The sequence below is a fragment of the Neoarius graeffei genome, chromosome 25 (assembly GCF_027579695.1).
Source record: "Neoarius graeffei isolate fNeoGra1 chromosome 25, fNeoGra1.pri, whole genome shotgun sequence".
NCBI classification, from domain to species: Eukaryota; Metazoa; Chordata; class Actinopteri; order Siluriformes; family Ariidae; genus Neoarius; species Neoarius graeffei.
Window position 1 is genome coordinate 23,051,360 of NC_083593.1, and position 15,408 is coordinate 23,066,767.

At 40.2% G+C, this 15,408-nt stretch overlaps 1 protein-coding gene across 1 annotated transcript in view; it reads right to left on the reverse strand.

Annotated features, from left to right (window-relative positions):
- Positions 1–6,599: 6,599 nt before the first annotated feature.
- Positions 6,600–15,408, reverse strand: part of rhbdd2 (rhomboid domain containing 2) — a 44,647-nt gene continuing 35,838 nt past the window's right edge. Inside the window, exons 2-4 of the mRNA XM_060909045.1 lie at positions 8,603–9,007; positions 7,959–8,109; positions 6,600–7,413 (exon numbers count right to left, since the gene is read on the reverse strand). Coding sequence (XP_060765028.1) covers positions 7,035–7,413; positions 7,959–8,109; positions 8,603–9,007 — 935 coding nt within the window. The 3' untranslated portion in view covers positions 6,600–7,034. The remainder of the gene's footprint in view (positions 7,414–7,958; positions 8,110–8,602; positions 9,008–15,408) is intronic.

Below are 15,408 nucleotides of genomic sequence, written 5' to 3' on the forward strand. Positions count from 1 at the left end.
ATCACAGGGCTGACACATAGACACAGACAACCATTCACACTCACATTCACACCTACGGTCAATTTAGAGTCACCAGTTAACCTAACCTGCATGTCTTTGGACTGTGGGGGAAACCGGAGCACCCGGAGGAAACCCACGCGGACACGGGGAGAACATGCAAACTCCGCACAGAAAGGCCCTCGCCGGCCACGGGGCTCGAACCCGGACCTTCTTGCTGTGAGGCAACAGTGCTAACCACTACCCCACCGTGCCGCCCGGTCAGTAACATGATTGGGTATAAATAGAGCATCCCAGAGAGGCGGAGTCTCTCAGAAGTAAAGACGGGGAGGGGTTCACCACTCTGTGAAGGACTGCATGGGCAAACAGTGCAACATTTAAGAATAACGTTCCTCAATGTAAAATTGCAAAGAATTTGGGGATCACATCATCTATGGTCCATAATATCATTAAAGGATTCAGAGAATCTGGAGAAATCTCTGTATGCAAGAGACAAGGCTGAAAACTGACATTGGATGCCTGTGATCTTCAGGCCCTCAGGCAACACTGCATTAAAAGCAGACATGTGTCTGTAGTGGAAATCACTGTATGGGCTCAGGAACACTACAGAAAACCATTGTCTGTGAAAACAGTTCATTACTGCATCCAGTTAAAACCAGATATAAGCAATATCCAGAAACACCAGCGCCTTCTCTGGGCCCGAGCTCTTTTACAATGGACTGAGGCGAAGTGGAAAATTGTCCCGAGGTCTGACGAATCAAAAGTAGAAATTGTTTTTAGAAATCATGGACACCACGTCTTCCAGGCTAAAGAGGAGAGGGACCATCCAGCTTATCAGTGCACAATTCAAAATCCAGCATCTGTGATGGTATGAGGGTGCATTAGTGCACATGACATGGGTAGCTTGTACATCTGGGAAGGCATTATTAATGCTGAACGAGATATACACGTTTCAGAGCAATATGCTGCCATCCAGACAAAATCTTTTTCAGGGAAGGCCTTCCTTCTTTCAGCAAGACAACGCCAAACCGCTTTCTGCACATATTAAAACTGCATGGCTCCATAGTAAAAGAGTCCGGGTGCTTGACTGGCCTGCCTGCAGTCCAGACCTGTCTCCTATTTAAAACATTTGGTGTATTATGAAGTGCAAAATAAGACAAAGGAGACCCTGAACTGTTGAGCAACTGAAATTGTACATCAGACAAGAATGGGACAACATTTCTCTTTCAAAACTACAGCAATTGGTCTCCTCAGTTCCCAAACGTTTACCGGGTGTTGTTAAAAGTAGATGTGATGCAACGCAGTGGTAAATATACCCCTGTCCCAACTTTTTTGAAATGTGTTGCTGACATCAAATTCAAAATGAGCATATATATTTCAAAAAACAATGAAATTTCTCAGTTTCAACATGTGAAATGTTGTCTTTGTACTATGTTCAATGAAAAATAGGATTTCCATGTTTTGCAAATTATCGCATTCTGACTTTACAGTTTACACAGCGTCCCAACTTTTTTGGAATTGGGGTTGTATTTATAGTCTTAATTTCACCATTATAATAACCTCCACTCTTCTGTGAAGGCTTTCTACTAGATTTTCAAATGTGGTTATGGGGATTTTTGCCTAATTTTCCACAAGCACATTAGTGAGTTCAGGTACTGCTGCCAGGTGAGAAGTCAGCATGCAGCCAGCATTCCAATTAATCATGAGGGTGTTCAGTGAGGTTACGGTCAGACCACTTGAATTCTTCCACAACAATCTTGGCCAACCATATCTTTATGGACCTTCCTTTGTGCACAGGGGCATTGTCATACTGGAACATGTTTGGGCCCCATGGTTCTAGTGAAGGGTAATTCTTAATGCTACAGCATACAGAGACATTCGAGACAGTGTGTGCTTTAAACTTCCTGACAACAGTTTGGGGAAGGTCCACATGAGTGTGGTGGTCAAGTATCCACAAATCTTTGGCCATAAAGTGTACAGTCTTGGGGAAAAAGAAAGTACACCCTCGTGGAAAAAGAAAGTACACCCTCCTTCATTTCTATGTTTTTATTTATAAGGGCCTATATAACAATTGTGTGGTTCACACCAACTTCTGTAAACAAATAACCTCAGGTCACCAAAAAAAACAAACAAAAAACCCCTCCAATATTCCAAAAACAGGAGATAAAAATAAGTACACACTATAATTCAGTAATGTAGAACCAACTTTAGCAACAACAACATGAAGTGTTTGAGGGCATTAATTTATGCACAGCTCTTTTAAGCTCTTGCCACAGCATCTCAAATGGGATTGAAGTCTGGAATCTGACTTGGTCTGATTTTTCTTCTTTATCCATTTATAGGTCCATTTTCTGGTTTGCTTGGGATTATTGTCCTGTTGCATGACCAAATTTCAGCCTGACTTAAGCTGCTGGACATATAGAGGGATATTACTGACGTCACCCGAAACCGGAAGTAAACAGACCCTGCGCCATATTGGAAGACCAACAAACTCGTGATTAGGGGGAAATAACGGCAGCGGTATGTGAACCCACGAGAATAAAGTGGAGTGGCAAACGACTTAAACAAATCTGAGCTGTTTTATTTATGATTTATTGGCCCAACAGTAGACTTGAAAGAAACCTGTGTGAGACTTGGCAAAAAAACTGTGGATATAATGGATAAGTCTGTGCATGACCTGTGGACATGGCAGATTATTTCAAAACCCTGAAGCCTGCTGAAAGGAAGCGATATGTTGAGAAACTGACTCTGATTGATGGTTTTGTCCCTTGGCTGCATTTATTACAGTCAGCCACTGACACATTTAGTGTGTCTAATGACTAGGGTTTTTTCGTTAGAATTTCATGCACTTGGTTCATCAAACAACCTACAATGGTAAACTTTTGTGCTGTGTTAGGGTGTTCTAACAAAGCTGATGGGAAAGGTGAAAAGAAGTCTTTCTACAGAATACCAGCTGTGATTGAGACACAAGGGGAGCAAACCAAGGAGCTTTTTGCCAGGAGACAGAGAGAGTATTTAGCTGCTTTATGCAGAGCTGATCTGAATACTTCAAATCTACAACAGTACAGAATATGTTCAGACCATTTTGTTACTGGTAAGTCACTAGGCTAGAGTGTTGTAGAACATTTTTTTTAAATGTTTACTGAATAAAAACATCCTTAATTTTATCACATTTATGTTATATATTTCATTTCTTTCTTTTGTTTTAATTTTCCTCCCTCCATCCCTCTTTGGATTTTAAATATAGTTTTTCCCCATGTCCAAATAATTCAAAGATATATAAATAAAAACAGAAGTAGTAAATGAAAAAATTATGAAATAAAAAAATCCATAACAGCATGAATACAGATTGCAATAGTGGTCAAGTGCTATAATTTTTTTAACATGATAGTGGAGAATTTCATTTAATCTGCACTGATTATTATATGAAATATAAATGAACAAATTCTGAACAGGTCTTTCATAATCATTGTTTGAAACAGAATTAAAAGTCCATATAATTAACAGACTTTATTTGAAGAATGGAACAACTGTTAATGTAGTAAAGAAATGTATGTACTTGAGGTCTTCCAATATGGCGCCCTAACAAAATCTCGCGGTACGGTGACGTCACACGATAGCCCTCTATAGCCTCACACCTGTCTCAAGAATACCATTATAAAAGTAGAGTTCATTGTTGTCTCAATGACTAAAAATTTCTCAGGTCCTGTGGCTGCAAAATGAGCTCAGATCGTCACTCTTCAACCACCATATTTGACAGGTGGTATATTGTGTTTGTGATGATATGCTGCGTTTAATTTTCACCAAACATCTCCACGTTGGCCTCATCAGTCCAAAGGATACTGTACCAGAAGAATGTGAGGGTAGTGTTCCATCACCTTACTGAACATTGGGTGATACAGAACAATGACAAGTAAATGAACAGAATGGTTTATAAAAAGAAGAAAAAAAAAGTTTTATAATGACCAAGTCAGAGTCCAGTAATCTGATTTTAGAGGTTGAAAACCAGCAGCTACAGGAAACCTTTGGTGGATGTTAGAACTGTTAAGAGATTCTACTAATTCTACTAATAAAAAGAATTTTCTCAGTCGGGATTGTGAATTATTAACCAAACTTCAATGGAAAAACTAGTTGTGTTATTAGTTTAGACAGAATTAGTGTATTATGACTGGATCTTCATTCAAGATCAAATCCCATTTTATGAGCAAGTAATGGAGAAATCTAGGTGATACCAAAGGTGATTCCAGGTCAAACCACTTCACACATCTATGCCTCTTGGCGATTTATATTAAATGGTCAGATAAAGGCTTACCTGGTAGAATAGCCAGTGAGCAATGTTACATAGGCAACAGTATGCAGGCCTATTCCTGTTTTAACATGACAAAGCCTCCCTACATAAAGCAAAGTCCATTTGCATAGTCTGGTGCAGAAGAACTGACTGCACTACACAAAGCCATCTTTGGGATAAAGTCTGCTAGTCAGGCCTTTTTACTTGACATGAAATAGTAATGTTAATTTAGGCTAACTCACATGAACATAATTCCTCTAAAATATCCCGCTCACTGCTGCTAATAATAGCACATAAGTGATACCTGAGGTACACCTAAATAATGATGAATATGCCTGTAATAAGCCACCTGCACAATTGTTACACGTGATAGGAATGTGGGATTTTTACAATGATTGTGCTGTTTTTTTTCCTAGCTACTGCATTTTTATTTTTGCAGTAAGAGGAAAATTTACTGTGTCGAGCCTGGCCTTAAATTCCACTTGGGAAAATATATCTCAGAATGTACCTAATATTTAAAAACAAACAGCCTAGACCCTAATTTCTATAAAACTGCTTTGTGACAATATTAATACTACACTTAGGAAATTTAGGAAATGAAAGCTGAAAGTCTGTTCTCTTGTTCAGCTTTTGACCTCATTTTTTTTTCAGTATAAACAAACAATTGTCCTTGCTGGTCCAATATTTTTGGAGGGAACAGAATGTAAATATCCATCTATTACCAAAATCGCTTGTCTATCAGGGTCGTAGGGAAAGCTACCAGAGGCGGGGTACACCCTGGGCAGGTCACCAAATTATTGCAGGGTTAACACGGAGACGAACCACCATTTACACTCACATATATGGGCAATTTAGAGTAGCCAGTAGTCATAGGCCTAATATTGAGCTAATATGCATGTCTTTGGACTATGAGAGGAAACCCACACAGAACATGCAAACTCCACACCGAAAGGCACCAGTTGGCTGCGAAACGTGATAGCAGAACCTTTTTGTTGTGAGGTGACGGTGTGAACCACTGCACCACCATGCTGCTGAAAGTAAATATAATTATTTTTTTCGCGGCCCAAATCCTGCACTCTGATTGGCTGGCGAGCGGGCCCGTATCCTACGGTATGGACCCCAGTTATGGACCTCTGGCAACTCGCTCGTTCACAACAACAACAAACATAGTAGCATTTTTTGTCAACATTTATCTAAGATTTATTTACAAGATTATCAAAAATCTTATCAATTTTTGCCAGCATTTCTCAGGGGAATAGCATTAATTTTACATCATGGATAGCGATAACGACAGTCTTCACAGTGAAAGTGAGTTTTATTACCTTGAGGAAGAATAAATAAAACATTTCAGGAGAAAGCTAAAAACCTGTAATTTGCTAACGCTGAGCAAAAACATGGCTGAATCCTGAATGACTCCTATTTGTATAAATAGGGGACTACATAGGCGGCAAAATTTAGTTTTTTTCCTGCCATGGAAGTGCACTTGTATACTGAGGAGGAAGCAATTTGCATTACAGCCGTGAATGAGGATTCAAAATGGCGGCTTGCCTCGGCTTGGTTTTCCCTTTCAGGCACTCTCGTTTTCTGTTAGAATTTGGTAAAGAAAAAAATATTATTTACCAGCTTAAGGTTGGTCCGTATGGTGAAATACCGTGACCTCGGCCCTCACGGTATTTCACGATACGGAACTCCCAGCTGGTAAATAACATATGTATGTAGCCTCATATTTATGAAAATATGAGTTATTTTGTTTTATTTTAATGGACAAATCTGTTTAGTAGCATTTCTTACATAGCAATGAGGAAAAAAATTAGAGTAAGATAGCAAAGCAGCGAGGTGATGGGGGGGAAACCCACCATATATCAGCTTGTAGGCACAAGCTCTCCAACTGTTGTTATGGGTCAGCGTCTCTCTTTTTTTTTTTTTAAAGATTTTGGGTGGACTGGAAATCTTTTGGTGGAGAGGGTGGAGACCTCGACTGGCTATCGTAGCCTGCAGGGAATCGGCCGTCAGACATTCTGTCACATGTCCCAGATCCGGTGAAATGTAACTGAATTGTCTTGGCCAGCCCTAAGGGTCCCATCTGCATTTCATCATTGCTGAGGAGTGTGCTCCCATCACCCAATCAAGCATCCAGCCAGAGCAGGTCATGATATATTTTACCATATTAACATGCCATTGTTGTGTGTTATGCCTGATGTAAAGACTCTCGTCTCTGCGAGCCTACCACACAGATTTAATACTTGTCATTTTTAGGGCATACCTAACAACGTGTTTTCTTTCTCCCCCCCCCCCCCCCAATCTGTCCCTCTGAGTTACATGTTGATCCTGGGATTGAGATGCTGGCCTCTTCTGCCCCTCGGACCTGCTTGATCCATCCTGGTGCCCTGTGTCTGGTCGGAGTTTTATCGCACCGCTCCTATGAAGGACGGCCCCATGAGGACAGTTGAGGGTTATACCTGTTAAAACTGTTAATATTATAGTCAGGCTGTCTGTTGTTGCCCAAATGAGGATGGGTTCCCTTTTGAGTCTGGTTCCTCTCGAGGTTTCTTCCTCATGTCGTCTGAGGGAGTTTTTCCTTGCCACCGTCGCCACAGGCTTGCTCATTGGGGATAGATTAGGGATAAAATTAGCTCATGTTTTAAGTCGTTCAAATTCTGTAAAGCAGCTTTGCGACAATGTTTATTGTTAAAAGCGCTATACAAATAAACTTGATTTGATTTGGACTGCTCCATTCAGGTGGATATTGCTAACTGGACAGCACAGAGACAGATGCCACAGAGTCTGCTTGAACTGTTGTATGTAACGGGTTACCAAAAGACTGTACAGCCATATTCATAGGAGGGCTAAAATGAGAATGGGTATAAGGAACTTTTGGCATCCAAAAATTGCTGGCCTGATGTTGAGTGTGTTCATGGCTATGTCCATGTGCATGTCCATGGCTGGATTCGAATCTAGGTCCAACATTATCCACAGGGTTGAGTGAAGGCATTGTGTGGTTCTGTTGGATAATGGTTGAATGTGACCAACCATCTACACTGGTTGGAGAATTTCCTGTAGCCTGCGAAGCAAACATAGATGCTGGAGCATAAGCCTGGACAGGGTATGAACCAGGTGATGGGCTGCATCTGAAAAGAGTTGTTAGTGCATTTTATTTTGGCATATCAATACAAGATAAGACTAACTACTCTGATATGGAAAATATGCTATAAACATGCTATAAACCAGAATTTCTCTAACATTTTACAACCTTTATTTGTAAAATAATTTCCTTAGATGAGGTCAGTACAGACTTTTTTTAATAAACAAGCAATCTTACTATTAAATAATAAGCCTATTATTTAAAATGTGTACAATACTATCTTGACTATATATTGGAGCCACAGAACATTTTATTCCTAAACTTTCCACTGACAACACACATTATGTCCAAGTTTACATTATTTGTTTTTAGAATTTGGATTAAACTGATGCAATACAAGTAAAACCAGACAAGCTCTATAAGAACTCAATACATAAGAGAGTAACTTTGATAACAATGGGCTGCGACCACTTGCGTATGCTTTATAGAACTTACTTTGAGTACCACAGTTATCATGTACATGTTTAAAACACAAAAAAAATTCTTATATTTATGTTGAAATAAGAGCTCATGGAGAAAATGATTACTCACATAGTGTGCAGGATCTTTTTTCGTTCCCCTGCAGATGCAGGGACAAAATGCACACATGTTATTTTCTTCAGCAATCTGAATGGCACCATCTTCTCAAACAAACAAGCTTTGGACTCTGACATCTGCAACACTGAAAACCATTTCATGCCATCTAATACAAATATTTCAGTCAAGGACATATACACACACATACATATATTACATTACACACACACACATACAGTGTGTGTGTGTGTGTGTGTGTATATATGAGAGAGAGAGAGAGAGAGAGAGAGAGAGAGAGAGAGAGAGAGCGCTAAACTAGGCTTTCATCTTGACCAAAGTATTCAATTTGAAATATACAGTAATTATATCCTACACACATTAATAGAATTCACTGATGTTCAAAATTCAGAAGACTAAAATACACATTCTGCCATTTTTAGGGAATCCAGTGCATTTTTGGATGTCACTAATAGTATAGTAAATCAATGTATTCACACATTTGTTATACTTTTGAATGTACTTCACCAATCATCTGAGTGGTTTCATCAGTATGACTATTTACTAAATGTTTAAAATGACTGGTATAGCGAGTTTTAAAATCACAAGTCAATTGGACATGGATTAATGGCAAGACATACAATAACCAGGAAAAAGGATACACAGCTGCCCAGTGATTACAGCCAGGACATTGCATAAGAATACAGTATGTGGGATAAAGAGACAAACAATGAGAATCAGGAGCCAGGGAATGGCTGCAGTGGGCACAGTAAAACCTAGCAAGTATGCCTTCCTCATGCGGGAATTGATGGTCACCATGCCCAGCATGGCAAGAGATACTGGGATTAGGCCTGAAACTGAGCTCCTTGTAGATGGAGAAAACAAGAACAACTCCAGTAGGACATGTATTAGGCCAATAGAAGTGACCAGAGAAAGTAAAAGGTGTAGGAACCGCACTGTGCCAACTCCTTTCTCTAATCCACTGCAGAACACCACCAGTACAGCCACACTGAGAAAGAGGTGTCCCACATCCTCATGGTAAAAGCAGTAGGTGAGAAGTTTGTGAACTAGAGTCAGGTTAAACAGAGAAACAGAGTTAGTGTTTTAATACAAAAACAGACATACAACAGAAGATGCATGATTATACATTGCATATTTTTAGTTAACTGCTGAAAGAGGCACAGTATTACATTAGTTACCTGTGCACAATGCATTCACAACATATTCTTTATTATTCTAAATTACTGATCCCGAAGGGATCAATAAAGTTCTATCTAATCTAATCTAACCTATCCACATTCACTGGATATGAGAAATCGTGCACTCTGATTGGCTACTCTACTAATAGGCTATCAGCTCATATACTGTGAAAAGAGAAAAACAAAATGGCGGAGTGTGTTGCTGAATCAACTAAGGACGAAATAAAAACTCTACTTGAAAACAAAACCCTAAAAACTGTCGTCAAGTATTTAAAAGAAACATAAATAGCTAAAAGAATCTAGGGCTTCCCTATACTGGTAATGCACCTTTAAGTGGTTTGCCAACCCCCAAAAAACCTTAAAAGAAGAAGAAAACCTAAAAAAAAATACAAAAAAGGCAACAAAATATGGAATAAACATATTTGATGGTAAGAACGTATCTTTATTTTTCAAGAATTATTACTGCATTTTTCACAAATTGCGGCTGTCATTTTACTGGTTTGTTTACATCCTAAGCAGAAATGATTTTGTTGATAGTTTTGTACAAAGTTGTTATTTATTGAATTCGCAAAAAAATAAAAATGCTGTTTCTCAAAATCCAGTGAATGTGGATATAATAAAACAGTTATTCCACTCAATCTCGTCATACATGGCGTATAGCCAACTCGGCGCTACATGCCTAGTCATCCATCAGCTCATGTACAACTGTCAGGGTGTCTACAGGTTTGTCCAAGTTAAATTTAAGACTTTTTAAGACTTTCATACCATGTTCCAAAAAAAATTAAGACCAAATCTAAAGTCACGCAAAAACGTACTCTTTTGAAAAAAAAAAAACTATATCATTTAATGGAACTTATTGTTCTTGTAAACATTCACCAGAAAACACTATTCTAGTAGAAGTACTTCATTTCTTTTCCTTGACAGGCATTTACACACTCAGAACACAATACAAGGATAGGATAAACTTGTAACTATGTGACAATCAGAATGCAGTCACAACGTTTGAATCCAATGTAACAATGTGAAAATGTGAATGAAGGCACACACAGAATCCAATGCAACAGTTTTTTAAAATTATTATTTTCTCTGCTTGGGGAGTCACATTGTAAGCAGAATTGTTCAATTCCATCTTTGGTCAAACAACAATGCAGAAAACAACAGTTAAACAATATGAATGCACATACACCTGAAACTTCGGCTCACTCACTTGAAAGGTATGCTCACTCGCACTTCTTAAAACACTTGGAACGATACCCACACACAAACAATACTATTCTCTCACATGCACGCAATATATTCTCTCTCTCTCTCTCACACACACACACACACACAATATTCTCTTACATCTCGCAGATCTATCCTCTTCTCCACAACCGTTAGTGGTGGCAGCGCTGAAGTTGGATATTTGAGGCTGATGCTCGCGGCCTTTAGCAAAAGCAACGTGCTTGGCGCTCTTCATATGAGAGTCCACCGCTCTTATCCCCACTGTGCCCAACTTAAAAGTCTCACAGCATGCTACACAGTATGCCTCGTTGGCATCTTTGGGTACAGCTTTCAGCCACTACGAGTATTTTGCATCTTGCAGCCAGTTATCATTAAATTTACATTTACCCATTGTGAATTGGACTACCCTCCATCAACAGATCAGGCACTGAGCAGGGCTTTCTACAAGCGCCGGCTGCCGGCCATACAGCCAACTACACAATTAAGTCCAGCTGGCTACTTTAATGACTATTATTTTTGTAGCCCACAAGCTCTAAATATTAAATTTTCGATTTTAATAAAATTAAATGTTTATCTAACGGACTGACAATAATGTCAAACTGAACCGCACTCATTTAAGTTGTGATTCGCGCTGTTTGTACCGATAACCACAAATTCCCCGTCGACTTCGTTGATCAAGGGAGAGTAACTCATCCGTGGCCCTGACATGCGGTGTGCGCGTGCACTTGGCGGAGGCAGTAGTGTGCTGGAACCGTTGGAGGGAACAGAAGCAGAGATAACGCTTATTTTGTCTCCGGTAAACCAGTCTTCTCTCGTTCAGTTACGTGCTGGCATCAAGAGACACCGTTGGTTGTAAATTAAACCAAACTGAGTCGCTGGAGTGTATTTTCATACACAAATGGAGAAATGTTCGCTGAGTGTTTAATTGTGTAGCCACCACTGCAGACCGTTGTCGTTGTTAATTCATAGCATGCTCAGCTGCGTGAATGTGTCATGCACCGAAAATAAGAGATTTACAAGCCAGGAACGCCTCATGATGCAATACGCAAGAAAAGAAAGACGATTTACTGCCATTTTACTTTGTATTTGAGTAAAGTGAATAAATAAATGGTCTGTGGAAAATACATTTAATCCTGGGAACTGCGTGCACAGGAGTTTATTTTGTGTCTACTCCTGATCAATTCTGGAGAAATTCAGACTTTATAATGGGTGTCTATGGCGTTACACTTCAGTGGAGCTTGTTAAGTTAGAGTGTAGAGAGCTTGAAAAAGTAGCTCAAACTTTCTCATTTAAACTGTGTTTTCAGCTACAAATTTCACTCTACAGACATAATTTTCTCAAAAGTGGGAGTCACACTTGTCTTGATTCACACAATGTGTCTACCTAAACGATAGGATTTACAGTTTGTGAATGAAAAGCCTGAAAGTAACAAGAGGACAGGCGAACTGCCTAATCGACTCCCATTATAATCCTGAAAGCGATTTTACTACAAAATAACTTGTTTTCAACTTGCTCTATTGTCCACATTTTTTACACTAGAGACAAAAAATTACATCCATGTGTTCATGGGAGCCTTGTAGCACTCAATGTGAAAGAATTTTCTGAATCGCTCCTTTCGTTTCCGTGTAAATCAGCGTTGTTCGAGGAGAGGGAACTCTGAGAAAAAGCGCTCTTTGCTTGTCATATTGTGTCTCTTCCCTGCACCTGAGCACCGTTACCAAGACGACAAGCTCCACTCTCAGGGAGCAGAGAGGGGAGGGGCTGCTCTCTCTCTCAAACACACACAGGCTCATAGCATCGGAGCCTCATCGATTTCCCACAGGGGAATTGTCGTCTCTAGTTTTGTGTTTACTCCCCCCCCCCCGGCTGGCTACTTATTTGTCATGGCTGGCTAGTATGAGCCTTAATGGAAAGCCCTGACTGAGTGGTTGTCAAACATGCGTGTGTCTAGCAACCGGTGGATTCGGAGCCTGCACGGTATAACTGTGAGCATCAAAAACGATTAAACTTTTTCCCCATCCAAAGTGTACCACATTTTAACAATATGACTGAGTAAAATCTCCATAAATTTAAGATTGAAAATTTAAGACCATGGGATTTGAAATTTAAGATTTTTTAATGGCCTTATTTTAGGAAAATTAAATTTAAGACATTTTAAGACTTTTTAAGGACCCGCGGCCACCCTGACTATTTCATGGAATAACTGTTGTATATTTAACAGTTTGTTCCCGCCCCCTAATTTGATTGGTCAAGCGGTGTTCCAAGAATGCAGATATTTCAATCCACTTGTCCAGTCGGACAAGCAGCAAGATCTTTCACTTGTCCAGACCATGTATTAACTTGTCCAGACCATAACCTTTTTATTACTATGTATTTACTCGTTCAATGAAAGGAAAGTGGTTGTCATACCTGTGCGTATTGGCACGCACAACGGACTTTCACTCACGCGCTCTGAAGAGCACGTGCAAGAGCATGGGAACATTTCACTGCATGTATCACTCCAATTGTCTGTGCCCAGCAGGTAAAATTCCACTTCCTAATTTGAAATAGGTACTATGGTAGTGTTCACGACATCAGCAGACATAGCACATTATACTTTTCAGGAATATAACTTGATTTAACATATAAAAGTTCAGATTTAAATTAAAAGGAAGAAGGAATGCCAATTTTACCATAAAATATATACAACCCCGATTCCAAAAAAGTTGGGACAAAGTACAAATTGTAAATAAAAATGGAATGCAATAATTTACAAATCTCAAAAACTGATATTGTATTCACAATAGAACATAACATATCAAATGTCAAAAGTGAGACATTTTGAAATTTCATGCCAAATACTGGCTCATTTGAAATTTCATGACAGCAACACATCTCAAAATAGTTGGGACAGGGGCAATAAGAGGCTGGAAAAGTTAAAGGTACAAAAAAGGAACAGCTGGAGGACCAAAGTGCAACTCATTAGGTCAATTGGCAATAGGTCATTAACATGACTGGGTATAAAAAGAGCATCTTGGAGTGGCAGCGGCTTTCAGAAGTAAAGATGGGAAGAGGATCACCAATCCCCCCAATTCTGCGCCGACAAATAGTGGAGCAATATCAGAAAGGAGTTAGACAGTGTAAAATTGCAAAGAGTTTGAACATATCATCATCTACAGTGCATAATATCATCAAAAGATTCAGAGAATCTGGAATAATCTCTGTGCGTAAGGGTCAAGGCCGGAAAACCATACTGGGTGCCCGTGATCTTCGGGCCCTTAGACGGCACTGCATCACATACAGGCATGCTTCTGTATTGGAAATCACAAAATGGGCTCAGGAATATTTCCAGAGAGCATTATCTGTGAACACAATTCACCGTGCCATCCGCCGTTGCCAGCTAAAACTCTATAGTTCAAAGAAGAAGCTGTATCTAAACATGATCCAGAAGCGCAGACGTCTTCTCTGGGCCAAGGCTCATTAAAAATGGACTGTGGCAAAGTGGAAAACTGTTCTGTGGTCAGATGAATCAAAATTTGAAGTTCTTTATGGAAATCAGGGACGCCGTGTCATTCGGACTAAGGAGGAGAAGGACGACCCAAGTTGTTATCAGCGCTCAGTTCAGAAGCCTGCATCTCTGATGGTATGGGGTTGCATTAGTGCATGTGGCATGGGCAGCTTGCACATCTGGAAAGACACCATCAATGCTGAAAGGTATATCCAGGTTCTAGAGCAACATATGCTCCCATCCAGACGACGTCTCTTTCAGGGAAGACCTTGCATTTTCCAACATGACAATGTCAAACCACATACTGCATCAATTACAGCATCATGGCTGCGTAGAAGAAGGGTCCGGGTACTGAACTGGCCAGCCTGCAGTCCAGATCTTTCACCCATAGAAAACATTTGGCGCATCATAAAACGGAAGATACGACAAAAAAGACCTAAGACAGTTGAGCAACTAGAATCCTACATTAGACAAGAATGGGTTAACATTCCTATCCCTAAACTTGAGCAACTTGTCTCCTCAGTCCCCAGACGTTTACAGACTGTTGTAAAGAGAAAAGGGGATGTCTCACAGTGGTAAACATGGCCTTGTCCCAACTTTGAGATGTGGTGTTGTCATGAAATTTAAAATCACCTAATTTTTCTCTTTAAATGATACATTTTCTCAGTTTAAACATTTGATATGTCATCTATGTTCGCCCGTAGTCAGCTGGGATAGGCTCCAGCTTGCCTGCAACCCTGTAGAAGGATAAAGCGGCTAGAGATAATGAGATGAGATGAGATCTATGTTCTATTCTGAATAAAATATGGAATTTTGAAACTTCCACATCATTGCATTCCGTTTTTATTTACGATTTATACTTTGTCCCAACTTTTTTGGAATTGGGGTTGTATATCAGGGTTCTCCACGAGGGGTTTTAGAGGGGCAGGCCGCCCCCCTTTCTGTGATTCCTGCCCCCCTTTGTGATTCCCGCCCCCATTTAATTTCTGCCGCCCCTTTACAAAAGGAAGAGACGTCCCTTTGTTTTCTTTGTGACAGACAGCCTTTCTCTGTTGGAGTACCGACAACATCCGAGTGTGAAACTCATTTACCAGCAATTAGTTTAGTCAGTCTGACGATTATAGTCTAAGAAAAGCATTTCACACTTCGGCGTTTTTGACACATTGTTCTTGCGCCGGGAGATAACACGCTGTGGCAGCGGGGGCGTGGTCAAGCATCGGTCTGTGACAGGAGGGCGGAGTCAGGGAAGGCAGACTCACTACACCTGTCGTTAATTAATGTGTTTGTGTGTCTTCCCAGTGACCGCGCCCTATTTAAGGAGAGAGAGCAAGAGCAGAGGGAGCTCTCTCCCCAACCAGACGGCTGATGTGTGTGCGTGTGTCTGAGCGTGTGTGAGAGTATATATGAGAGTTTTTTGTGAACTCAGTTCTGGCCTGCCGTCCTTCTGTGCTCCATCCACCTACATGAACTGTCACAGTGGTGCTGAAATCCGGGAGAGCACAGAAGGACGGCAGGCCAGAACTGAGTTCACAAAACTCTTTTATTCAGCTTTTCAGCG